The sequence below is a fragment of the Pristis pectinata genome, chromosome 2 (assembly GCF_009764475.1).
Source record: "Pristis pectinata isolate sPriPec2 chromosome 2, sPriPec2.1.pri, whole genome shotgun sequence".
In the NCBI taxonomy this organism is placed as follows: domain Eukaryota; kingdom Metazoa; phylum Chordata; class Chondrichthyes; order Rhinopristiformes; family Pristidae; genus Pristis; species Pristis pectinata.
In genome coordinates, this window is record NC_067406.1 from 60358736 (window position 1) to 60385894 (window position 27159).

Below are 27159 nucleotides of genomic sequence, written 5' to 3' on the forward strand. Positions count from 1 at the left end.
TGCCAGTAAAAAGATCTTCACATCCAGTGAACAAACAACATAAAATCCTCTCTTCCATATAAGTAAATCATTATGTCCGAACATGGTTTCACTGCAGGCAAGAAGTTAAAATAGCAATCAATTCAATGTCTAAGTCAGGGGTCAGTTAGTAACCACTGTAATAACATTCTTGTCGTGTTTCGTTCAGTTTCAAATGGAAATCTATAAGAAAACAAAGCAATATATATCATTGACAATGCACATGAAAATATGATTAAGCTTCATGGAATTTGCAAGTTCAATTCTGATTAAGTATCAGCATTTTCCTTTGAACGACAGAAATTATACTAATCTCTACTAATATCTAAAAACTCTTACTAAGACTCATGGTATATTGTTGAAAACCCTGATGGTAGCTATCTGACCCTGTGGTCATATTAGAAATGTATTTCAATAGTAGTTCACAGGGTCATGTTAAGATGGTTAGAATTCCTTAAAGTATCAGAGGACAAAAGCCTCTTTCAGCTGTTGGAAGTTTTTTGCTTTATTTCAAATTCTAGCCTAAAAGTCAGGGCTTTGGTCCATGGATAAGTAAAGAGGGATGGGTGTGCAGGAAGAGATGGCCATCAATATTTCTTGAACAAACCTCTCTTTGAGATCTTTAAATAGTGCACTTTTAGAATCGACTATTATCAAGTCGCTGTAGTCTGTATGATGATATTTTTACACTTGTGCCCTACAAATAACCAGAATTCCATGGATGTCATGAGATCATTGAGCAGAATTAACTCTGAAAATAATAGCAGCAAAATATAGTTGCAGTTTTGCTGCGGATATTCCTGCTGTTGTGGACATAATGAGGAAAGAAGCAAAGACTAATGATGAATTTCCTTCTAAGCTTCAGTAACTACCAGAGTCATGCATTGGAATCTTTTCCCATCATAAGCAACTGACATGCCTATAGATTTTTATTTTGAGTAACTATACAGAGGATGCAGAATAGCCGTTACTACTAATCTGATGCAGTGGTTCAGATAATAGATAAACTACAAAAAAAGAACGAGAGTTATAAAATTTGCTTGTTTGAGGTTCAAGATCAGACTACAGCCAAAATAACAGATAAACAGGCAGGTTCTCTGAGCATTTTAAGTAGAAACAAAGGTTGGGAAAAAGCAATTGGTCCATCTCATTCAGAAGCTTAACTCTCACAGTGTTAAGCTTATGCTTCCATCTTTACCTCCATTTGGATATGAAATTGTCTGATGGGTAGAAAATATTGAGTAATCATGATAAGGGTTACGTTGGGATGGGGTGCATCATTGGATAAGCTGCAAGGATCTGTATTGGGGCCATTAATGGGCCAGGCTATGCAGTCAAATTAATGGTGAGGGTAATAGTGACTTCGATAATTATGCGGCAATGGAATGGCAACTTCAGAGGAGGAGCAGCTGGGTGATTAAATGTGAACCCTCAGAAGTTGCTGTCTATGTTGTGACACTCCACATTTAGTCTAAAAAGGCAATTTACTCTCTACTTCATCATTGAAATCTACAAAAATTTCAAATGCTTGCATTAGGGTGGTAGATATGAACTAAATCTACTGTAGATATTTAGACCTAGTAATTAGGAATGTTAGCACCATTTTAATAATGTGATCAGAACAAAAGAATACAACAAATAGAAGCATTCACAGCAGATCTTTTACCTCGGTACCACAGTCTCACAATAACCTATTATCCCTTGATTCCTTTAATATCTAAAAATCTATTGATCACTGTGATCAGTAGATTACTGTAAATCAGACTCTCCATTTCTGAAAACTAATTACTTCAGTTCTGTTTTCTTATTCCCAGCAGTTTCAAAGTGACAAATTTGAAGTAATATTTTTCTTTTTTCTTTCATTCCCCTATTTTCTCTCAGAACAATCTTAATTTCCTTCTCTTTATTTACGTTGAATAAAATACATCTTCTCTACCCCTTAATCTATTCTCCTTTCTGTTTTCATTTCCCAATCCTTTAATCTAATTGGCAGGAGGATATGTTGTTGCTCACGCTGTTCTCTTGGTCTCCTGTTTTCCTCACTGTACCTTTCTGAGTGCAGCAATTTTGTTGGCAAAAATCTTGGAACTGAAGGCACTGGGTAAAGTTTAATGGTAGATACCATTGGATACCTTGTTACAGCAAAATCTTTCCCATTGCTTCTATACTTACATTAACAATCTGGAAGTCAAAAGCAATGTAATCTGCTCAGAAGTTAAATCATACCACACAGAGGAACAATGGTCATAAGAAGTAAGAAATACAAATGAATTGAATAAAATGTGTGAATGGGCAATAAGAAAACAGCAGCTAAATATTAATCTGAGTAAACATGAAGATCTGCTGAAAAGAGCAACAAATGAGTAATAAACACCCTCCATGAGTGCTGTTGAACTTCCCTGAAATGAAACTGAAAGAAATCTATGATGCTTAATAGATTCAGAGCTCAGCATTTTGATGCATTGCAGAATGGCAATGAACACAGGGACAAGACAATGGGATTCATGTCAGAAAAGGCCATCCTTCAGAATGAGTAGCACTCCAGTCAAATTGTACGAGGAACACTGTGCTAGTACTTTACACTGAAACAAAGAGACGTTCAAGTAAAGGACACGTAACGATATGATGGTGACAATACGAGCCATTTGAATTGTGAGAGAAGATTGGAGAAAGATAGAAGTTGAATCCTGGTCTCATGCATTGAATATGCAATAGTGTATGTACATTGTACTCTACTTCCAAAATTTGGTTCTGTTGACTTCAATGGAACTGAATTTCAGAAGCACAACACCAATGTATAGCCATTCCTACATCAAGAATTTAGCGCATGTAACTTGAGAGTGAATTATTGCCCCTTGGACTTTCAGCCTCATGAAGAGGAGCCAAATTTACAGAGGTATATCATTTTGTAAACAGCATGGAAATGATTTCAAACTGAAATGTAAAAGTTTAGGAATAAGAAGTCCTAACTAGTAAATAGAAATTTTCATACTAATATTAGGATTTTTTTTTTATTTGTGTGTTCTTATTACATGTTACAAGTACAAGTTGTTATGTAGAACCTCCAAACTCCCCATTCCTCTCCAAAGTCCTCAGACACCAGATAAGATAAAAACTGATTTTAACCTCTCTGCTGACAGAGCAAAGCTAATGCCAAGCACTAAATAGGTATTCTTGTCTCTTGTCCTCTAAATGCATGAATGAAACTGAACACACTAGATGCTATTCCCTTATTTGCATCTTACAACTGTGTTAGGGACATGACAAATAGACAGAAATGCAGCAAAGTGGGTCAGATCCTCCGACAATCTCTACATCCAGCTACTTGAATTTGCCAAAGTCTTGATGCAAGGTGGGTGGAAAACAGAGATCAGTGAATGTAGATATAGACTGATAGTCAAAGTATTGATCATAAAGTGGAATACTAGTGATAATTTGTTGATTTGAGAAGTAAAATAGTAAGGATGGAAATTGCAAAGATATTGGTCATAACCTTCCAAACATCTGCAGATGTTGGGGTGATGTTTGAGAACTAGAGAGTTGTATCCTTGTTAGACCCTTGTCCATAAATAATGATAAGCTCAGCAATTACTAGGCCAGTTGGTTTAATGATGATGATGGAGAAACATTTAGAAACAATAATCAGGGACAGAATTAACAGGCTCTTGGGCAGTGTGGATGATTATGTAAAGCCACCATGGATTTGTTGAAGGCAACTCATGTTCAAGTAAATGATAAAGCTTTAATGAGATGACAGGTGAGGTCTTTGAGGGGAACGTGGTTGATGTATTGTATATGGACTTCCAAAATCCCTCTGATAGAATGTTGCATTATAACTTATCATCAAGATTAACACTTGTGGAATAAACGTGCCAGTAGCAGTATGGATGGAAAATTATCTGAGCAATAGAAAAAAGAGAGAGGTAATGAATGGGTGTTTTCAGACCTGTGGTGTGTGTATTGTGGTGATTCAAGCCTTGAAAACACAGTGAATTGTAGGGAAGATTGTAACAGGAGGTATAAGAAATAGGAACAGGCTGCTGGAATGGCAGATATGTAGCAGATTAAGTTTAATGCAGAAATAAATCAATGTCTCATTTCGAAGGTAAAGAGAGAGCACAATGCTAAAGAGTACAGGAATAGACATATCGGGGGATAAATATGCATTGTTCAATGAAAATAGAGAAAAATGCACATAGGAAATATTATAAATAGAAGCATAGAGAACAAGGGCTAGAAATATACAGAAGCTTCATAAAACTTAAGTTTGGTTAAAACAGAAGTATTGTGCCAAGTTCTGGGCAAAACACAACAGGAATGTAAAGGCCTTAGAAAGAGTGCAAAATAGCTTTACTGGGAAGATTCCAGGGATGAGTGCTTTCAATCACATGGATAGACAAGAGAATGGAACGAAAGAGGTTGAGAGTAGATTTAATAGAGGTATTTGAAATCAGGAAGGATCCAAGCAAAATAGATAGAGAGAGATGTTGCTATTGATGGAGTGATTAAGAACTAGAAGACACAGAATGAAAGTGATCACCAAAGGAACCAAAAGTGACAAACTGAAAAATGACAAATGGTTATGGTCAGGAGTACATTGCTGGGGGTATTGTGGATTCAGTCACGGTGTTCAAAAGGGAACTGGATAAGTTCTTAAAAGGTAAAAATCCACAAGGCGATGTGAGTAAGCAGCGGAGTGGGACTGCTAGAATTGCTCTTGCATAGTGTAAACACAAACTCATTGGGCCAAATGGCCTCCTTCCCTGCTGTAATCTTTATGTAATTCTGTGAATTTGGAATGGAACTTTTAGATAGTTGGCTGAATTGCTTGAAGGAGGAAAATTAGTGCTAATGTGGGACAGCTGTAGTCATTCGTAAAGTGAGCAGATTAAAGTAATGACATTGATAATAACCTTTAACCGATAGAATACAAGGAGACATCAAGGTTTAGCCTTTCCTAGAAAGAAACACAGAATGATAAACTATAGGATGGCCATTTGGCTTATCATGCATATGCAGGATCCATGTAAACGTTATACTATTAGTTTACCCAGAGCCCTGCAAATACTTCCTTTTGAATTATTTATCCAATTTAATTTGTATGTTACTATTGATCTTGCTTCTGCCATAACTCTGGGTGATGAATTCTAAAATTTGATAGCTTGCTCAGTTTAATTTACTTCTTATTGGATAGTTCAGTGCAGCATGTTCCTTGTTTTTAGCCAATTGCCATAAACCTCTATCCTCTGGTCATTGATTCTCCTACCAATGGAAATAATTTTTGGCTATATACTCTATCAAAAATTCATTAAAAATTTGAATACCTCAATTAATTCTCCCCTTAACCTTCTCTCTTCGAAAGAGAATAATCCCAGCTTTTCTGACCTCTCTACATAATTGAGCATCCTAATTTCATGGATGATTGTAATAAACCCCTTTAGTGTAATAAATCTCCTTTGTACTCTCTATGATGTGCATGTGTGAAAACAGAACATGGAAGAGGGGAGTAGGGAGAAACTGGGAACATAGCCTGATCTAAAAATGTAAGAGAATGTTACTTTTCCAGAATTGCATAAGTGCTAGCCGTGACTATGATTAAAGCAAAGAGCCTTGAGCATTGGATCTATAATGGACAATATCGGTCTTATTAATTAGCACAATGCACTTTTAGCAAGATATACACAATTAATAATCCAATTAATTATTGGTTGGTAACGAACTGCTGAACTTAAATATTAAACTGCTTGCAACTGTTTTAAACTATAAAACAATCTACTGAAGTCTGATTTAGCTTATTTATTTGTTGTGTGACTTACCTAATGCAGACGAGGACTGCCAGGCAAGACTTCATTTTACACTACATACTTGCTTCCTAATGTATTTTCAGATCAAAATAGTGAATTTAGGATACAAAGCTGTAATGTGAAAATATTACAATTAATTTTAACAAATCCATCTGTGCTTCATTCTGTCACTACAGAGAGATATGTCTAAGCAAATACACACAATAAAAAGAGAAGAGGGCCTAAAATTCCAAACCAAGTGGTATTAAGTGGAACTTCCACCCATTCTTTTCTCAAGACGGAGATCCCTGTCCAAAATTGTGGATCTATAGCAACAGGAGTAAGACATTCAGTCTCATTCAGTAAGATAGTAGTTGATTTATATCCCAAGTCCATTCTTCTGGTTTGGTTCCATATACTTTAATATCATTGGTTATTAAAAATCTAGCAATCTCAGATTAAAGTCAGCAGTTACTGCTGGTTGTGTGAGAGAGGCTCAACAATCAAATATCCATTTTCAGGTGTGAAGTCCAAAACCACCTCTGGTATTTCTTGTATAGTCTGACCAAGACTTGATATAGATGTAGAGCAACCTTAATATTCCAGCTCCCTAGTTATAAAGATTAACAATCAAATAGCCTCTTTGGTTCAAACAATAATCAAAAAGGCAAATGGATTAAACCATCTTAACTAGAGGGCTGGAGTATTAATCTTGCTCTATGTCTATTTCTAGCCCTGGTCAGATCACACATGGAATACCGTGGACTAAGAGTTATCTCGTGCCTAATCAGATGATCACCTTTTTTTGTTTCAATTTTGCCTTACAATAGCTTGATGAATCTTGGCAAATGCCTTTTGGAAAGTAGATATGCTATATCCATAGACATTCCTGTTTTACTAAATCCAAAAATTCTTGTTGGCTTAGCTTGTCAATAACTTCCCAAAAGAGATATTAGGTTAACAGGTCTATTAACCTAATGGTATTTCTATTTCACAATTCTAATATAATGGAGTTAAATTTTCAATTTTTCAATTGAAACAGATAATTGCTGAGGGTTTTTTTTAAGATTATGGCTTAAATTTATACAATTTCCACACCTACTACCTCTGAAACCCTGAGATGAGCATCATCAGGTCCTGGGAATTTATCAGTCTTTTGAGCTGCTTTTTTCCCACATTGCAGTTTTTTGCTTATATTAGTTTCAGTGTGTTCCAATCTTTGATATATTTAAATATCCTTGTAACATCTATTATCCTATTCCTTTACATTGAATCCTGATGCATGTGTAATTATTCATTGTCTACCACTACCTTATTTTCATTTGCAATATTCCCCACATCTGTTTTTAAATGACCTGTATTAGCCTTGAGAATTCCATTCTAATATAATTATGAATGTTTATTTTTGTCCATTGATTTTATAATTCTTAATTGCGTAGAAATTGGATTTTGCCTCTTTTTGCTGAACTAAACCATCCTTGCATTTACCGCCTCCACCAAGTCAAGACACCTGTAAAATATTGTGAAGATGGCCAGAAAAAAACAAAAAAAAACTTTGAAAGAATGCTGGCGTATTTTACATCCAGATTGATAGACTGAAATGGAACATGTGTGTTTTCCGACAGAAGCTGCAGAAAATCATCATGACTGCTTGACAGTGGCCAAACAGTGTGTGGGGAAGGTCATTGCACCCATCCCTATGGGAGCCACAGAGCAGCTGCATAAAAGGGGACAAAGTATGCGGCCACAATTCCATTGATCCACTGCCCTGATGGAATCCAATGCTGCATGTTGCTCCATGCCACTACAAGGTGCAGGATACTCAATGAGGCAAAGATCATAGCATCACACACTGGTGTATAAACTAGAAGGGCTTCAAACAGTGAAGGAGCAAGGAAAAATGATTGTTAAAATATGTTGACCATTGGAATATGAGTCTGTTAATGCTGTGATCAAAACATTAAAGTCAGAATGAAAACCCTTTAATTTGCATCTCTTTGGGGATGTGAGTGCATTGTGCTCTTTCGTTTGGTGTTGTTATTGTCATATGACAGTTGTTCTCCTGACATTGGAACTTTAAGTTCAGTCAGAATGAGGCTCATAGATGAAGATATTTAACCTCTAATAATATTGATGACCTTTCTTTTGTCATACTTTGTCCCAAATGATTAATGTTTGCCTCACTAAATCTAGAATTATGATGTCACATATCATCATTTTAAATGTAATATTGAATTTGATCAGATAATCGCAGCTAGATAAATATCCCCTTACTATTAGGCTGTTTAAAAAGTCTAGCTCTTTTTTTGTTACTAAATCTAAAATGTCTTGACCTCTGTATTCTGGAACACATTGCTCTAGCAAACTATACTAATACTCATTCACTATATTTCTCAACACTCTTTTTTTCCCAATCCAAACAAAAATTAAAGTTTCCCATAAAAACAAATCTGCCTAACACTCAATTAAAAAAAAAATAATGTGCTAATTCACTTCTGCTATAAAGAGCCCTGTGGACACCTTTTACATCTTTGTCCTCCTATTCCTTCAGTTCTAACCATTGGGTATCTGTTGACTTATTTCCATTAACAATATCTCTGGTAGTAGTCCTCTTCTTGTAGATTCCCTATCTTTCCAAAGACCACTACCACCTCAAATATTTAACTCTCAATCATGACCAGTTTGGTGTTATCTATTAATAATGATAGCCATGGCATAACGCGCTCTATATGTGCTTCTAGTTCCCCTGATTTATTTATCTTCTTTAGATAAATACTGTATATAAAATTTATATGAACATATTCAATCCTGTTCACTTGCCTCTAGGGTGTTTTCTCATACCACTTAACTTAAAATATTTCTTCGTTGTCATTCCTGCTTTTCTTGTTTTATTTATTTTCGTATTCCCTAAAGTAAGGTGCTTTGTGGGTTCCATTGTGTTTGTATAGGCAACTTGGTAATTTGGAATGTTCAGCCAATTACCATGCCCTGGTAAAGATGCAGGCTATAACAAGGTGGTGGGATCTTGTCTCATCTTTCCACAGCTGACCCTTCTCAAGAGGTTCTGTAAAGGCACAAAAAAATGAATTTCTCAAGGTAGATGCAACTCTTCATGAAACCTCCTTTTAGCTCTGGGTGGGAGAGTAGGAAGAAATTAATGTGCTTCCCACATCCCCTTCTCAGCACCCGCATTCCCTACTAGAACTTAAAGTGGCACCCTAAACAAGCTAGATTCCCAGTAGAACTAAATTCTAAATCAAAAGGCTTGTATCCATTCAGAGGCCAAGCATCCTATGAACTTAACACATGTAACAGATTGAATATGTTGTGAAAAATAGCATCTCATCTTCTCATCCTGTTGTGATGAGCAATATAACTGCCAATCTACTTTCCTTCTCACATTACACACTCCTGCTGTGATGGGAACGTAATGACAGAACAAGATAACAGTTGGTACGGATTTGAGTATAACGTCATGGAGCTAAAAAGAGAAGGCAGACAAAATGGCATAGTGTAAGACTGTTCTGTGTTATTTAATCTTTAAAAAAATGCTTTAGCAATTACTTCAGCATACCAATTTGCAGTTTGTGTTATTTTAAGAACAACTCGAACTTTTGCAACATTATTTAGCAATTTCTAACTGTTCTGTTTATCATAGAAAATTAAATGTTTACAATAATCCTTGTTCCAGACTGAGTTAAAAATTAGTATAAATTTGTTCATTTTGGATATATAGAGCTTGATGATATAGTGCAGATTTATTTTCATGCTTGGCTGTGTTGGATATCTGGAAGATGTGACATAATAAAGGAATGCACTTCAGCTAAAACGGAAAAGGAAAAGCATTTGTTTGACAATATTCAACTTTTGTGAAATCATCAAAACCAGAAAAGTATTGGATTGTCTCTCAGTAGAATGTGAGTCAAAACAAGTTTATATAATCATACATAGATCACTTGTAAGGTCTGATAGAGAACATTTTGTACTGTTTCAGATCCTCTACTTTCAAAGGTATTAATGCATCAGTGGTACTCAAAACCAATGCCAAGGCTGATTCTGGGATTTGATACTTCACCGTATGGGGTGGCATAGGAAGGAACTTGTTCCTACTGGAAAAAGATAGTGAAGAGATATACCACTTGATTTTGATAATATATACCTTCAGGCAGGTCTGCACACTGCTCATAGAACCACAAAGAAGACTTGAGATTAGAATGATTTTTGTTTCAATACAATGTTGGATATACAGATTATATTTCAGACCCAGACAATTAATCTCATGTAAAATAGCACCTTTGAGAAAGAGTTGGAAGAATACTTCAATAGGAATGAGATTGATAGTTACAAGTATGAATCCAGAACTCTGGCAACACAATGCATTGCCCGTATCATGGAAAATTCACAGCAGCAAATAGGGAGGGGGAGGTAAGGTTCCTAATTAGTGTCCCATCCAAGTTAAATAATTGCTGAGAGGTGTTAAAAATCAAAGAAATTGTACATACCGGATAAAAAGAGAAACTGCTGAAAACATTCAGTGGATCAGGCAGCATCTGTAGAAAGAGAAACAGAGTTAACTTTTCAAATCAAAGACCTTTCATCAGAACTGGGAAAGAGGAATAAAACAAGGGCATGTTAAGTTGCAGAAAAGATAGTGGAAGGGAGAGATGGAACAAGAATATCTCAGATAGGATGAGGCTAGGGTGGCCATGGTGATGGGTTGTAGGGTTTGCCCAGTCAAATGGATTAATGGGGGCAAGATGGTGATAATAAAGACAAAGAAGTATAATGTGTTACTAATAGCAGAGTTGTGTGACATACCCAGAAGACCAGGCTGTACTAATGGAGAGAGAGAAACTGAGCAAATATAACAGATGGATCATTTATAGCAGGAATGACTAACAGAAGAAGTGTGACCTAAAGTTGGAGATTTAATCTGGAAGGCTGCAATGTGCCCAAACTGAATATGGGGTGCTGCTCCCCATCTTTCTTGGAAGATGTTTCTGGCTTATCCTGGTGAAAACCTTTCTTTGTGACATTATAAGCTTATTTAAAATTATCCAGCTTCAAAATAAAATACAGAAAAGAGAATATTTTTCCTACTGAATAAAGGAAATGGAGAACAGGCTTCAAACTGCAAGTATTGGGGCTGAGACAATCAGTTCCTTTAAAAAAAAGTTGTTAAAATCTGATTGGAAGCAAGACAAGAAATTATAGGTACATATTTTTCTAATCTACAACAAATGGATTGGAATGTCTTGGATGTTGCTGAAGGATGTTTTTGTGGAGAACAGCAGATGCAACTGAATAGTGATAAATTAGGGTGGAAAAGTATTTTGGAGTGTGTCTTAATTACATTTGAGAATCAGGAAGTACAGTACATTGGCAGAACTTTCTCATAAGTAATTAACTGCATGTGTTGATTCCATGATTGGATAGATTGCTTATAGTTAATGGAAGACGTTGGCTTGATTAGCCTTTTCTGATCCCGTATTTTAAGTTCTTATATTCTAAGGACATGTTCAGTTTTATTTCCATGTCACATTAGTTAATAGTAAGATAATCACCTGAACAACAGTGAAAAGCATTAAAATTACAATTAGCAGGCTGTAACAACCACACTTCCCCATTTACAGTACTTTTGTTTATTTCCAGTTGAGTATCATTGAGAATCCCCCAGGGAAAAGGCTGTGCAGTCTGCTCAGACAAACTGAAACAGATGAGGGTAATGCAAGATATTTCAACAGGGACAATGAGTTATGGTAGCTCTTTTATGAGCCTGAAAGCCATAATTCATGAGAATAGCAGTCACAAATGAGTTGTGCTTCTTTGCACACTTAAATTCATCATCATTGGCAATACATACATGTAAAATAACATTGAAAATTGTTCATATTTACATTCAGTTCCTCAAGTCAGTTATGCAGGATGCTGTTACAAACTTGCAATTGTTTTGGTTTTTCCTCGAAATGAATGTACACTTGAACCACCAACACTAAGGCAAGCAGAATCACCAGTCAGGCCTTTAGAGTAACTGCAGAATGTTAATGTAACCAAGTTCCCGCTGTTGGAATAGTAATTAATGGTATTGGTATTGGTTTATTATTGTCACTTGTGAGAAACTTGTCTTGCATACTATTTGAACAGATCAATTCATTACACAGTGCAGATACATTGAGTTTGTACAGAGTGCATTGAGGTAGTACAGGTAAAAAAAACAATAACAAAGTACAGAGTAAAGTGTCACAGCTTCAAGGAAGTGCATTGCAGGTAGACAATAAGGTGCAAGTCACAACAAGATAGATTATGAGGTCAAGAGTCCATCTCAACGCATAAGGGAACCATTCAATAGTCTTAACCCAGTGGGATAGAAGTTGTCCTTGAGCTTGGTGGTATGTGCCCTCAGGCTCCTGTTTCTTCTGCCTGATGGGAGAGGGGAGAAGAGAGAATGACCCAGGTGGATGGGGTCTTTGATTATGCTGGCTGCTTCACCAAGGCAGTGAGAGGTATAGACAGAGTCCATGGAGGGGAGGCTGGTTTCCGTGACGTGCTGGGCTGTGTCCACAACTCTCTGCAGTTTCTTGTGGTCCTGGGCAGAGCAGTTGCCATACCAAGCTGTGATGCATCCAGATAGGGTGCTTTCTATGGTGCATCGATAAAAGTTGGTGAGTGTCAAAGGGGACATGCCAAATTTCTTTAGCCTTCTGAGGAAGTAGAGGCACTGGTGAGCTTTCTTGGCTGTGCCATCTACGTGGTTGGACCAGGACAGGCTATTGGTGACGTTCACTCCTAGGAACTTCAAGCTCTCAACCCTCTCGACCTCAGCACCATGATTGTAGACAGGTGCATGTACTCGGCCTCCTTTCCTGAAGTCAATGACCAGCTCTTTTGTTTTGTTGACATTGAGGGAAAGGTTGTTGTCATGACACCATGTCACTAAGCTCCCTATCCCCCTCCTGTACTCCGACTCATTGTTATTTGAGATATGGCCTACTACGGTGGTATCATCTGCAAACTTGTAGATGGAGTTAGAGCAGAATCAGGCCATGCAATCATGAATATATAGGGAGTAGAGTAGAGGGCTGAGGATGCAGCCTTATGGGGCATCAGTGTTGAGAGTAATTATGCTGAAGGTATTGCTTCTTCACTGAGGTATTGCTTCTTAATGATTCTTCAATCCTAATGCTCAGCATTCAAAGAAAAATTTATCATGACAAGATCTATAACAAGAAATCATGACAAGGTTCTACAGCATCCTTATCACTTTCAATATATAATTAGTAACATGACACTCTTCCACATATTTAAAAATTCATAGAAACATAAAAAATAGGATGAGGAGTAGACCATTCAGGCACTTGGGCCTCCCTCACCATCATCATGGATGACCATCCATTTCAGTACCCTGTTCTGCCTTCTCCTCATACCTCTTGATTGCTTTGGCACTAATAAATCTCCCTCTTGAATGTGTTTAATCGCTTGACCTCCATTGTCTTTTGGATAGAGAATTCCACAGTTTTGCCACACTTTTCAAACTCTTCTGGAATAAAATGTGAACTTCCGAAGTGGGAGCAGCTTTGATATCTGTTCTCATCTAACACTCGAGTTGGCAGATCTTGGTCGCATAGAAATTGTTTGTTAAAGTAGAAAATGCTTCAGAAAGTTTTTTTTTTATTTTACCCAATGAGGAAAACCCTTCAGAGAGCTGCCAAAGACATATTGGGTTGAATTGCATTAATCCATGCTCTATAATTTTATGTATCTGTGTCTGAAAATTGTGATTATGTGGTCTGTTTTCTTAGGAAATGAGGGAAGATCGAGATCGATCACGGCTAGATTCCATGGTACTGCTCATTATGAAATTGGATCAGCTTGACCAAGACATTGAAAATGCTCTCAGCGCAAGCTCGTCTCCATCCAATACCCCGACTGTTAAAAGAAGGCATATTCCTGTGAGCACATTTACTTACAATCACATTCTAATCTTATCTTTAATCCTTATTTACCATAACTAAATATTGTTTACATCATAATTGAGTCAGATATATATAATGTTAGGAGAACAGTCTAATTACAGACTAACAGAAAGACAGTTAATCATGAAAAGTATGTAATTTTATTAAGACATTAAGAAAAGGACAAAATATAGTCATCCATGTTAAAACATTACAATTAAAGATTGCAACTGGAAGACCAATTCAAATGGAGACATAAGAGAGACTGCAGATGCTGAAAATCAATTCAAATTTCCAACTTCAATTGATGGTAATTACCAGACATGCTTTAAACAATACTTCATTAAGATAACGTTTATGAGAGTAGAATACCCCAGAGTTGAGGAAAATAAACCTGAACACGTGAACAGCAACCTTAATAGAGCCAGGGATTCAATGGTTCCAATGTCGTAGCCTTATCTTCAAACTATGTTGTCTTTGCAGAGGTACTCAAGGTGCTTGGACTCAGTGGATTCGATCCCAAGTGCCTTTTATCAAAAGCTTTGATCTGTTGTCTGATTGGAAATACTAATCTGCATTAAATAAGTAGGTTAAAGTGAGTCCACTTTAAGAAATTTGATATGTCATTAATTTTTATATGATATATCACCTGCTACAATTTCCATGGAATTTGATAAAAAAGATTTTTCACAATTTTGTGGGGATTATTTGCTCTAAGTTACTATACTATGTTACTTTGAAGGAAAATAGCAAAAAGGAAACTGTTTCTTCAAGTTATATTGATTTTATTTTACAACATTAAATAACCTCAATGGGTTGTGTGGCACTTTTTGAAGGCACCATTTCAGCTATATTCTCAAAGATAAGTCTGTAATGTGATTTGCCTGTGACTGTACTAGCAAGGTATGATGTCACGACAGGTCCATTATTGTTTACAGATATTGACATAAACCTTACAAAGTCTCCAAGGAAAGGAAATGGGAGTGAAAAGCTGTAGCATTTAGAGCACATATGGCATCATTATGAAAATATGCCAGAACTTTCAACACATCATCAGATTGTACACAGCTCTACAGTTGATATATCCATACACATACTCATTAATTATTTGATTCTTTAGTACTTTTGATAAACAGAGCTATGAGTAGAATGTTACTATTTCATGCCTTCTCAACATTACTGCTGCTTAAAGGAAATAGATTGCTGAGAAGTTCTAATGCATCTTAATGGTTGTTGGCCCACCACCACTAACTAAAGTGTTGCCTGAGATCCCAGAGGTCAGGCATCTGGAGTTACTGAATCATTGTTGCACAGTTTCCATTCAAATTAAAATGATCACAATTGCCTTCTACTCCAGAATAACTTTGATGTCAAATGCATCTGAATTTCAAAGCTATTTAATATTGCATGCCTCCACCAGTTTCTTTTTGCACGGCTTTTCCACTTTTCAAGAAACAGTTGTGGAGTAAACTATCACAGAAACAGGCCCTTTGGCCCACCATGTACCTGACAACAACCACGTAGCTATCTATGCTAATTCCATTTATCAACACTTAGTCCATTGCCTTCTGTGCCTTGGCCATTCAAGTGTTCATCTGCATACTTCAAGTTCTTCAAATGACGACAATCAGATGGTTTCCCATTCTCATGATGACAATCTCAGGGGCAGCCCTTAAACTTGCTCTTTTAGAGGTGAGTACAAAGTTAAATGGCCAGATCATTCTGGATCTGCCCCATTGCCTGAATTTGACACCTGTAAGGCCCCACTGCTCCCTATTAACATCATCTGGAACAGGAGGACAGGCTAAGCTGACTCAACACATCCCAGAATCATCCTACAAAGTAGAACAGACTGCAACTAATGACCAGGCCTCAGGCTGAGAATCCAGAGGCCCTACCTCCAGAAAGCACTGACAGCCTTAGAACACCTCCCCACCGTCAAAGGCCTTTGAACAATGTTTAGATATTTCTGAACATATAAGGTATTTAAAAATTGTTTTTCTAGGCTTAAATAATTTAAAGAGAAATTAAAAATATAATTAATTTAATTAGAAACACCTTAAGGTTCTAGAAATTACTTTATTTGTTATTTATTACACAATATATGTTAATAATAAAAAAATAAGATAAAATAATGAAAATAAGTAAACCACTTACCTGCACTTAATTCAGGTGAACAAGGTCACCTTACCTACACCAGCTATTGGCTGGAATAAACCTGAGGGGCGAGAGGTGAAGTATATTGGAGCCCCTCGGTTCTGTGCATCAGTGCTCAGCCTCCAGCTTGTCTCTGACCTGTGTGTTTCAATGAGTAGGTTCAATGACAAGCTGGATTGCCTACAGTTCCTGACAGAACTGTTGGCCATAGGCATGCAGGATCTGGCTCCCGTGGTTCCCCATTACTTATTATTTCTTTTGGCTTTGATTCCTTTTTGGTCATGTTGTACCACTGCCTGTGAAGATAGGAGAATTACAACATAGAAGAAGGGCATTTGGCTCAATGTGATTAGCCATGGTCCAAGGAACAGAATCAGTTGTCACAGATGAATGCCACATTTAGTCCTTGAATCACTTATTGGTAACCACTTTTGTTTATATAGTGAATCTCCATTAGCATTTAAAATGAAAATTTGAACCCAAGAATGGGTGGATGGTCAATGGAGAGAAGAGCAAGTGGAAGAGGCCAAGAGATAAAGATGTGGGAAGTGGGGTAGGTGATATGGATTAAAGAAGCAAGAATCTTAACAGAGTGGGGACAAATTCTGTCAATGATAGGGTGATTCCCAGATGCAGTAAACCCAATTAAATCGGAAGGTTGACAAGCAGAGGGTCATGATATGGGAGGAATACATGCTACAACATTCTAGCAAGACACTATAATCAGGAGCTGTAATGGAGGGAATGGTGGAATAGATATAATTCAGCAAAGTATGGTCCATCCAGCACCAAAAATTACTACTAAAGGGGGTCTACCATCAGCTATGCCACAGAGTAACTCTGTGGAAATGGATTCCAACAACAGGGATGGTGTGGGAAGTAGTTTGACTGATAGAGCAGGGTGTTAGGTATCAGGGCTAGGATATCTGAACCCAGGCAGAAAGACCACAAGGAAGGCAGCCAGCAGTGTTGATGACCAGGTCGAAGAAGTACATGTTCAATAACTCTGCAAACAGGTTTTAATTAGTTTTGCTCCAGGGTTTCCATCTTTGTTATAGTGTGAGAGAATATGCACTGATACATAACGTACTCAGAATTCATTCGTGGGACAATTAGATTTATAGAAAAGTATTTCAAAGAATAATTGCCAAGTTCAAATAAAAGTTCCCTTCATTAAAAGTATACATCTACCACTGCCAAAAGTGAGCTTTCTATAAACATGGATTAAGATTTATAAAAACACGTAACATTGAAATAATTTCACCAACAGTCACATGCACACGGCTCTGACCCATAATATTTAAACCTTATCAAAATATTTGCACTGCTGTCAAACTGTACCTTTGGCACCATGATAGCTTTTAAAATTAGCTGATTAAAATCAATTATTGTGCAAAGACTCCATAATTAGCCCTACGTAAAGGAAAACTGCAATTTGTAGAAAATCATCACAGCCACGATTCCCTTTACAGTTGAATAACTTCTAGCAACTCGTTATCTTGGCTGATAGTGAGTCATGTTGGGAAAGTATGAGAACAACTGTGGAATTAAACCACAGGAAGAAATCAATGGTTTGTGGAGGAAGGGGGATAAAGGAAGAAATATTAAAAAAAGATTCAAGATGAATATTAAACATCTATAAGTTGAGTATATTTAGTAAAGTAAGATAATAATTAAAGTATTAGGTCATATAGTACACATGAGCCTTTTTGCAAAATTACATTCACATGCATCTTAATTCAGCTCAAGAGCAAAATAATGCAAATGCTTAAACTCTGAAATAAAAATAGGAAATACTATTAATACTCAACAGGCCAGCCAGCATCTATGGATATAGAAACAAGAGGTTCAGGATAATAATTCTTCATCAGAATAGTCATCCAGTTCCTTTTTTGACTCTGACCTCCTTCCTCACTGTGAAGAGGTGAGGTTCTGCTCTGTCGAAATTATCTACTTTTTTTTTCTCACTTTAACTTGGGATGTGTGTTTACATTATGTTTTTGTCAGTGAACATGATCTGCCAAAAATGAAGACATTTTTAATCCTTAAAGATTTTGTCTTAATCTTAAAATTTCAGACACATACACAGGAATCCACCTGGTAAATGTAAATTTGGTAGTTCAGGAAGGACTATCTGAGGGCTTGAGCTGCATATGGCCACTATCCTGATTGTGAAAGAGAAAGAATTAACACAACAGCTAGCAGAGCACATAGTGCTCATTTAAGTTTCAAAGCTCACCAAACAACACTGAAATAGAAATCAAGTAAATTTTGCTTGGAAAGAGAATGCCAAATGCAAAGTATATGTTGCAAAGTACATGGTCATACATAGAAGAGCAATCAAGCGAACTCTTTTAAGAGACAAAACCCACGTGATTTTCTAAATTGAATGATAGTTGTAGTCGGAGAAATTAAGGTAATTTAGGACTATGAAAGATCTTGTTATTGTCCTTCAAGACAATGCATTTTAAAGATGTCAGAAACATTTTAAGTTTTATGAACAGTAGGAATTTAACAATGGACTTGAATGTTTTTAGAACTAAAGCAATGTTCATAGCTATTACCTTATGTTAAAAACTACTATACTATTGCAAGAAATCAGATTTTAGTAAATAGATGGAGGCTTATCTCACCATCTTGGGTGAAGTTTAACTTTGATCACTTTCTACAGCATTCTCCCATTGATACCCAGTAGTAATGCAAGAAAGCAGTGGTTATCAGAGTGATTTTCACAAGGAAGAAGATGCTATAATTCTAAAGAGAATAAAACAGGTTGGATCATGCTTGATCTGGCCCACAAAGAGCACAGGCCCCCGGTTCTCAACCACCTTAAAGTCTTAGTCCCATGATGCGGCCACCAGTCACTACTAGGAGTTGGACATCTTACTCTTGAGGCCCCACCCCCGGCATTATCCTTTCAAACTCATGTTACCATAGGCCTTATTCACAATTTTTACATCTCTGATAGTCGGATGTTGAGAAACAGTTGAACATGACTGATGATTGAAAATTTTTACAACTTCTGAAAACCAGAAAAAAAAGAAACAAAAAAAGAAATGAAGAGCATAATTAAGCCATTGGTAATTAATTAAAAAAATAAAAATACAGTGAATATAATGAAGGTCAATAACCTAACTCAAATGAATGGAGCTGTGGTGCATGTGCCAGCTGAGTCCAGCAGTGGAGTGAGATGAGGTGGGGCAGGCTACCAGATATTCTGCCCACTGGCCTGTAGTGGCTTCCATTCTTCCACACTGTGGTGTAGTGGAACACAGGCAATGCGGCTGGCCAACAGCTCTCTGGAGAACCATTGATTTTGGCAACAATGTGATCTGGCTCCATTTAACTAAATGGTCTCCACCCAGCAACTTACTCATCAGATAAAAATACTAGAGCTCTAAAATGCTGCAGGGTGAAAAAAAATCCAGTAGCCAATTCAGTGGGTATTTCCCTTAGGAATAGCTAAACTATATGTATTAGAAAATTTACGGGTATAAAATCCCGAGTATTTTCTGATTTAGTTGATTTCTGTTTGAACAGCGACTTGGTCTGGGCATAGACCTGGGCGCACTGCTCCTTGTTTCAGTAGAAAAGAATCATCGAAGACTCCCATTCCTGATTGCTAGGTAATAACCAGTACTTTGGGTTGAGGATTGCCTGAGGGTAGATGTCAGGATGAGAGCAATTTCAAACTCCAATTTTGCAGTCGTCAAGTCTTCTATCCAACAGTCACAGTCTGGGATTACATAAATTATAGCTACTTGATGGGTTAATGAAGTGCATCCAATGTGAACTGTACCTTAGTATAAGAATGGAGAGGGGAGGAGCAATGAGGGAAAATAAGAAACAGGCAGGCACGGCACAATGAACAAACAGAGTTTTGTTATCACATGGCCACCCTGGTGGTTCAATGTAATGTGCTGGATTAAACAGCACTTCGTAGGACAAGTGCTGGGTTACAGCCACCATCATGGATCTGTGTTAAGTCGGCTGATAACCAGGCAGCAGTGGTGGTGCCACATTTGATTTCAGTGAATTCAGTCCAGGAAGGGGAGACGTCCTCCAGTTCCTGTTCTACATTGCTAACCCATGGTGAATGGTGAAGGCTGCAGGATATAAATGAGAAATGTGAAACTGAGCACACTCCTTCCAAGCAAAAAGAGAAAAAAATATGGCATTAAAAGACTAACCATTTGTTTAAATCCAAGAAAAAAAGAAATTATATACTGCAGTTACTTAAGCCATAAACTAAAAGGGAAGAAGCAACAAACTTCTCTCACTCATTTTTTGATTTTGCTCTTCTTCCCTGCCCTTCTCCCTATTTTCTCCCTGACTCTCTCCCATTTCGGCAATTCCTTATGAAAGGATTGCTGACTGTGCTGTTCGGTGCATTCTGTTGAACTGTAGCCATGTGCAATACGAAATACTTCCACAAAAAGAAAGCTGCATCCACCCAAGTAACCTGGTGTGTGTGTACTCATTGCAGAATCAATTACACTCAGATTTAACAGAGAACTACCAGGACTAAATGATGAATAAAAATCTGCAGAATAAAAAAAATACTAAAAATAAAATGCCGAAGGAACTTGGCAGATCAAGCAGCATCTCTGCAGGTAAAGGGATAGTCGATGTTTCAGTTCAAATCCCTGCACCAGTCCTGATGCCAAGAAACTGAACCCATTTGCACCTGCTTTCATGGAAACATCTCACAAAAAAATGTTTTACACACATTTTGAAGTATGTGCACCCATTTCCTGTTGAAATCCCACCCATCAGAAAACTGAACCAGGCACCCCCATTACGATTCACCTCATTATGAATGTCATTTCCACCACTGCAGTTTGTGTCTTTAATAACATCATCAACTCGCCAAGCTCCCATTCATTACGTGTCCAGTATTTGGATCATGAGGTCACAACCTTCATTATTAACTCTCGATAAAGCAAGAAAGTGCTGAAAGTGATCAATCGTTCATGATTTACAGGGTTCCCATTTTATATTTCTACATTTAATAAATCCCTCTCCAGTCATTTTATGCATTTATGGAAACAAAGTATCAATGGAACAAAAAGGTAGATTTCTCAGATTTTGCTTCATTAATGAATGCAGTTTATTAATTCTTAAATGTGAAATATATCTTAAAATAAAGTGACAGTAGTACTGAGCACAGTTGAAGCAGATATTTGGGCCCGTGTTCCTGATGCTGCAACAGGGATGCCACATGAAGCACAGGGCCCCATATAGGGAGCCAGACTGAGTTGGGGGCTCTCTGCCTGGAAACCAGCATGCTGTAAATACCCCTCCCCTAGTTTTTTATCCCTACTTCCTCCTGTTTTCTCCTGCCCACCTGTCATTTGGCAAAATGCCCCCTCCCATTCCTCCTCATTTCTGTAGCAGCCAATGGCTGACTTGCTTCCCATGTGCCTGCAGGTGAATGACTGAGCAGCTGCCTGATTTATCGTGCAAGTCAGGCTTCCTTAACACGTCTACAAGGGAGGAGACCTTAATGACAACTTTCTAAAGCAAGAATGTCCCAATTTTGCTGCTAAAAATAGAACATGGTGTCCAAAATGAGTGAAATTCAATTCCTGTGCAATTATGAGTTGCAGTCACATCCCATGTTTCAAACGATGTCAGGATGTGAATTTGAAAACCTGCACAAGATCAGATCCCTATTGTAAGGTTTAGTGTGAGTCATACCTCCAAATATCAGTGACATTACAACTTCCATCCATTATAACTCCTATAGTTGTTAGGAAGATAAAATCTTGATTGAATAAAAAGCATCAGTCCTCAGGTTTTTGCTCACATTTTTCTTCATCATTAAATGCTGTTTATTAAGAATTGAGTGGGCATTTAGTGGATACTTTAAAATAAAATGTCATCATTTTAATCAGAGATTTGTGCACATTTTGAATTTAGAACCTGTTCATTGGATCAAAGGAGTATGGCCGTATACCCAGGCCACATTTACTTCCTGATATCTAACTTCTGGAAGAATTGATGATATATATTACTGTCTTGTGTAGGTTAATGTTATGATGTTTCCCATGGTCTTTTGACAGGAGTTGGAATCTGATTCAGAAAATGGAGCAGATGTAATAGTAATCAATCAAAACCAGAAAACGCATCTTGTCAGCTCACCACTTGGATCAACATCCACTGTGCCATGTCTGGGGGCTAAACCAAAGACTGGGGTAGGTTTGGAATATTCAAACATATCAAATAATTCTTACAATGGGAGAATTTGTTATAAATTGTAGTAATACTTGTATCAAGACAGTAACCTTTGAATGTTGACTGCTTTCAAAGGGCCATATTTTGTTTGCATTGTTGATTGTAGCGCAACGTTGAGTTTAAGAACAGGCATAAATATTGAAAGGAAATAATGACAGAACTTTTGGTCACATTTAGCTTTGTTATGATGTCTTCTGCACCAAAGAAAAATAGGTTAATAAAGTTTGGTGGCGTATGATGATATTTAAAGTTGAGTGCATGTTGAGCTTTGTTAGGGGCTTTTTGATACCATGCTGGTATTAAATAAAGCCTATGGCTGTGGCCATAAGTGGTTGTAAAGCTTTGGAGCATGACAAATGGAGAAGTTGTCAGCTCAGGAGAAGACAGACCATAGATGGTACGTAACTAGGGATATGATCTTAGACTGAGCCAGTTTCCAGCCACAGTGAAGGAAAAGCACAAGAAAAAAAAATAGGTTTGTATGAAAGATATAATTAAAGAAGAATATTTGGGTCACAGACCTGCCAGAAGAAGCTACCATTTATGATACACCATCAGTCCTACTTCCACCTTCAGTCTCAACAACCTTGTAGGAAGCAACAAAGTATATCAAAAGGAGCTTCGACATTGGCTTATGAATGTGTAAATACATCTTTGTAATAGTTGGACTTTAACATCAATTCCAAGCAGATTTCCCCAATCCACAATGCAAAGTTCAAATGACAGAAGTAAAAACAAAAGAGAGGGAAGCAGGTCGCCAGTCACCAAAGAGTGAATACAGCCCAGCTTTGAATAGGGAACCAGGGATCAACCAATCACCAAACAAGAATTGGAGGAACAGGAAAGATTACATTTTACATTACTGCTTCCTTGAGGAAATTTTAGTTTTCTTTGGTGTCTGCAAAAACATTTTGTCGTACACAATACATGTTAACTCTGTGGTGGCTTCATGTAAACAAATGTGCCTTGAAAGGATATACTGTAGATACACTTGCCAGCAATGGAAGGACAGAGTTGGGTGTTAGTTATATAAGACTGGCTGCTTGTCGTTTAAAATACCTTTGGCATTCCATGAAGGAGCTGTATGTCGTCAGTGGCCCCTGCCTGTATGCCTGTATAGGTGATATTTCATTGTGGAGCTTGCACTGCGCGTTGTGTGAAAAAGTTCTTTTGGAATCCTAAAGATTGAGGGCTCTGGACACAGGCTGTGATTAAAGTATTTTTAAAATCCAAAAAGGCAAACGCGGGGACAGAATGAATGGGACCAGGTGCACACTCTCATGCACACACGTAGGAGACCGCGAACGTGAGGGGGAAATCGCAACGAGGATGAGATACACACACACACACACAATAAACAAGGTACAGCTTATCAAGGGATAGACACTTCAATGCTTAAATACCTTGACCCAAACAAGAATTGGCCTTAACACTCCCTGGAATCTGACTAAGATGCTCCCAAACCACATGGTAGTGCACACTCTTACCAGTGGTCTCTGCAGCGTTGTCTCACTATTCCTGGGGAAGTCGATAAAAGACAGACCAGGGGATTGCAACACTCTTTATAGTGCTGGGAGGCTGGGTGGAGACTGGCCAGGTGATTTAGACAAGCCAATGGTTTGGACGTCAAGGACAAAGGTGCCTGCCACGGCCAATGGTCAGGCAGGTTCAGGGACAAAGGTGCCTCTCCAAAGCCAATCCCTATGCCCACACCTGATGGGTGGAGTGGAGCCACACCTTGATTGACAGTGGTGTCACTTCTGATCTGAGGAGCAATGCTGTCCTCCAACCAGCGGGGTCAGTGTTGTTACTTTCATGTGACAACCATGTGCTCTCCTACTACACACGTCCTTGTGGAGAGGGCACTCTCATACAGTAATGATACTACAATGTTGAAATTGCAGTCCTGAAGGTAATTTTTCATCCCCATTTTTTCTCACCTCCAATATTTTCCTGTAAGTGCTGAAGCTTGCTGGGATTTTTTTCAAGGGCACCAGAAACCCTATAGTGCTATGATCCAGTGGCTGATCTATTGAAGAGATTGCACAGAGATTGGTAACCTAACTGAGCTCAGCCCTGTCCTCACCTGATGTACACATAGAGTCATAGAGTTATACAGCACAGAATCAGGTCTTTCGGCCTAACTGGTCCATGCTGACCAAGATGCCCAATCCAAGCTAGTCCCATTTACCAGCATTTGGCCCATAACCTTCTGAACCTTTCCAATCCATGTACCTGTCTAACTGTCCTTTGAAAGTTGTTACTGTACCTGCCTCAACAACTTTGTCTGACAGCTCATTCCACAGACATAGCACCCTTTATGTAAAAAAGTTGCCCCTCAAATTCCTATTAAATCTTTCCCCTCTCATCTCAAACCTATGCCCTCTAGTTCTTGACTCCTCAACCCTGGAAAAAAGACATATGTTGATTATCAGGATGGAGTCACATGGTGTCAGACTGAAATAAAAATCCAAACACATTTTTGCCCAGAAATTCCAGCATATTATAAAGGGTGATCCAGGGGCACAACAACCATTCCGGTCAATGCCTCACCATATTAAAATTCAGTTGCAAGCAAGGCTTTGGTCACAAAATTATTGGAGCTACACATTATGGATTCAAGAATGTGATGACCAGCACCCTTATCCTGAAGCCAGGAGCAGGAGGTTGGCTGTGGGAAGAAGCTATGGGGGACTAGCATGTGGGCCTAGAATGCAGGTTGATGGTTGGGGATTGGGGAAGCCAGCAGCACAGGGGATCAGCAAGGCTAGCCAGCAGCATCGGGAGAGTATTTAGGAGCCACAATGGGAGAGGCAGGATTGGGAGTGGTAACAGGAGAGGGGTTGCGGGAATGAGGAGTGCTGTAACTGTAGACTTTTTGTCATTGCTGCAGTATTAGGCAGGTAACAGAGCTACTAAGAAAGCTTCCTTTACTTAAAGGCATTCACCTCTCAACTAACAGTAGCTTCTGAAACAACAAAGTCACAGAGAGATACAGCACAGAAACAGGCCCTTCGGCCAACTGAGTCCGCATCATCCAACAGTCACCCATTTATGCCAATCCTACATTAATCCCATTTTTTTATTCTCCCCACATTCTCATCAATTCTCCCCAGATTCTACCACTCACCTGCACTAGAGGCAATTTACAGTGGCCAATTAACATACCAGCCCGCATGTATTTGAGACGTGGGAGGAAACTAGACAACCCAGAGGGAACCCACGCAGTCACAGAGAGAATGTACAAACTCCACGCAGATAGCACCCAAGGTCAGCATTGATCCTGGGTCTCTGGCACTGGGAGGCAGTGGCTCTACTAGCTATGCCACTGTGCTGCCCTAGGTCTGGCTCTTGTTGCTAGCAGGAATGGGCTGTTTCATTTGCTGAGGAGTTGCAAGTGGAATTGAACATTATGCAATCATCAGCAAACATCAACCAACGATCCAGTTCTCTGTGGTGGAGCAAAGGTTATGCCACATGGTACATTCTGTTCTTACAGGCACATTAACTCTCATATATACTACGTTGTGTCTCCTTAAAAAAAGTAGTAAATCTACATACACTGTCAACTTCTTGCATGCACTTTCTTCAAAATAAAATTTGTACATGTGCTCCTGACAAATAGACAAGACCTCCCTGAATGGTACACTCACCGAATGGTACTACAACTTACCAATGGAGTCTTCAGCAAACCAGTCAACAGCTGATCATAAATGTCAAGACTGCCCCTACCTGTCGCAATCTGCCTGTGTGTCAATCACCACTTTCACAGTACGACACTTATCACAACCTTGTAATTAGCAAAGTACTGGAAGCCTGTGGAAAAGTACCATCAATTCTTGAAGCAGCTGAGAGGGTTTGCAGCATCCCAGTCTGTGGCGGGCCCCTCTGTGCCCATTTTCCACATTGACAATACTGGGTTTCTCCCCAACCTTCAGGCTCTTGACCTAAGAAATTCCTGCCAAGCCAGCTTCCATGGCAACATGACCCATTGCTGTGGACAAGGAAGGGATGCTACCACTACCATCCTCTTGTGCTTGTGTGACATCATCTTGCCAGGACTGCGCCACAAACAAAATTGTCACGTCCTTAAACATCATTTCCATTAGAGTCAAAGAGTACAGCATGAAAACAGGTCATTCAGCCCAACTCATCCACACCAACCAGCGGGCATCCTTCCATACTAATCCCAACTCCCAGCTCATGGCCCATGGCCTTCTATGCCTAAGCGATTTGAATGCTCACCTAGACACTTCTTAAATGCTCTCAGCGACCCAGGTTCAACCACTCTCCTGGGCAGTGCATTCCATTTATTTACCACTGTCTGGGTGAAGAAGGTCCCCCCTCAGATCCCCTCTAAATCTCTTTCCCCTTGCCCTAAGTCTATGTTCTCTCATTTTATGTACCTCTGATATAGGGAAAGGTTTCCTGCATTACCCCTCATACTGTTATATATCTCAATCATGTCCTCTCTTAACCTCCTCCACTCCTGTTAGAACAAACCTAACTTCTCCAGTTTCTCCTCATAATTGAACTGCTCCATCCCAGGCAACACCCTGGTGAATCTCCTCTGCACCCTCTTCAGCACCATCACATCCTTCCTACAGCATGGTGACCAGAACTGCATGCAGTACTCCAGCTGGGGCCTGACCAAGGTTTTATAAAGTTTGAGCATAACGTCCTTATTTTTAGTTTTAATGCCCTGACTAATGAAGGCCAGTATCCCATATGCCTTCCTAACCTGTGTTGCCACTTTCAAGGACCAATGGATTTGTACTCCAAGTCCTTCAGTTCCTCAATACTCCCTACCATTCATGTTGTTTGACCTATTCTTATCAGTGTTCCCAAAATGCATCACCTCACATTTATCTGGATTAAACTCCATCTGCCATTTTTCAGCCCATTTCACCAACACATCAATATCTCTCTGCAAACTACGACTATCTTCCACACTATCAACAACTCTGCCAACCTTTGCGTCATCCAGACTTACTGATCATGCTTCCCACATC

General features: G+C 38.5%; 1 protein-coding gene and 1 long non-coding RNA gene across 3 annotated transcripts in view; one reads left to right on the forward strand and one right to left on the reverse strand.

The window, feature by feature from the left end:
- dlc1 (DLC1 Rho GTPase activating protein) overlaps positions 1 to 27159 on the forward strand; it is a 363786-nt gene that overhangs the window by 76942 nt on the left and 259685 nt on the right. Inside the window, exons 2-3 of the mRNA XM_052036245.1 lie at positions 13601 to 13750; positions 21976 to 22107. Of these exons, the coding sequence (XP_051892205.1) occupies positions 13604 to 13750; positions 21976 to 22107 (279 nt within the window). The 5' untranslated portion in view covers positions 13601 to 13603. The remainder of the gene's footprint in view (positions 1 to 13600; positions 13751 to 21975; positions 22108 to 27159) is intronic.
- LOC127581684 (uncharacterized) lies at positions 78 to 25395 on the reverse strand. 2 transcript variants are annotated; one of them, XR_007957987.1, is made up of 5 exons: positions 25278 to 25395; positions 14168 to 14325; positions 10304 to 10351; positions 5835 to 5933; positions 78 to 201 (listed from the first exon to the last, which is right to left on the reverse strand). It is a non-coding gene; the product is annotated as an uncharacterized LOC127581684 (long non-coding RNA). The 2 variants fall into 2 exon arrangements; XR_007957988.1 differs by lacking the exons at positions 78 to 201; positions 5835 to 5933 and adding an exon at positions 9540 to 9624.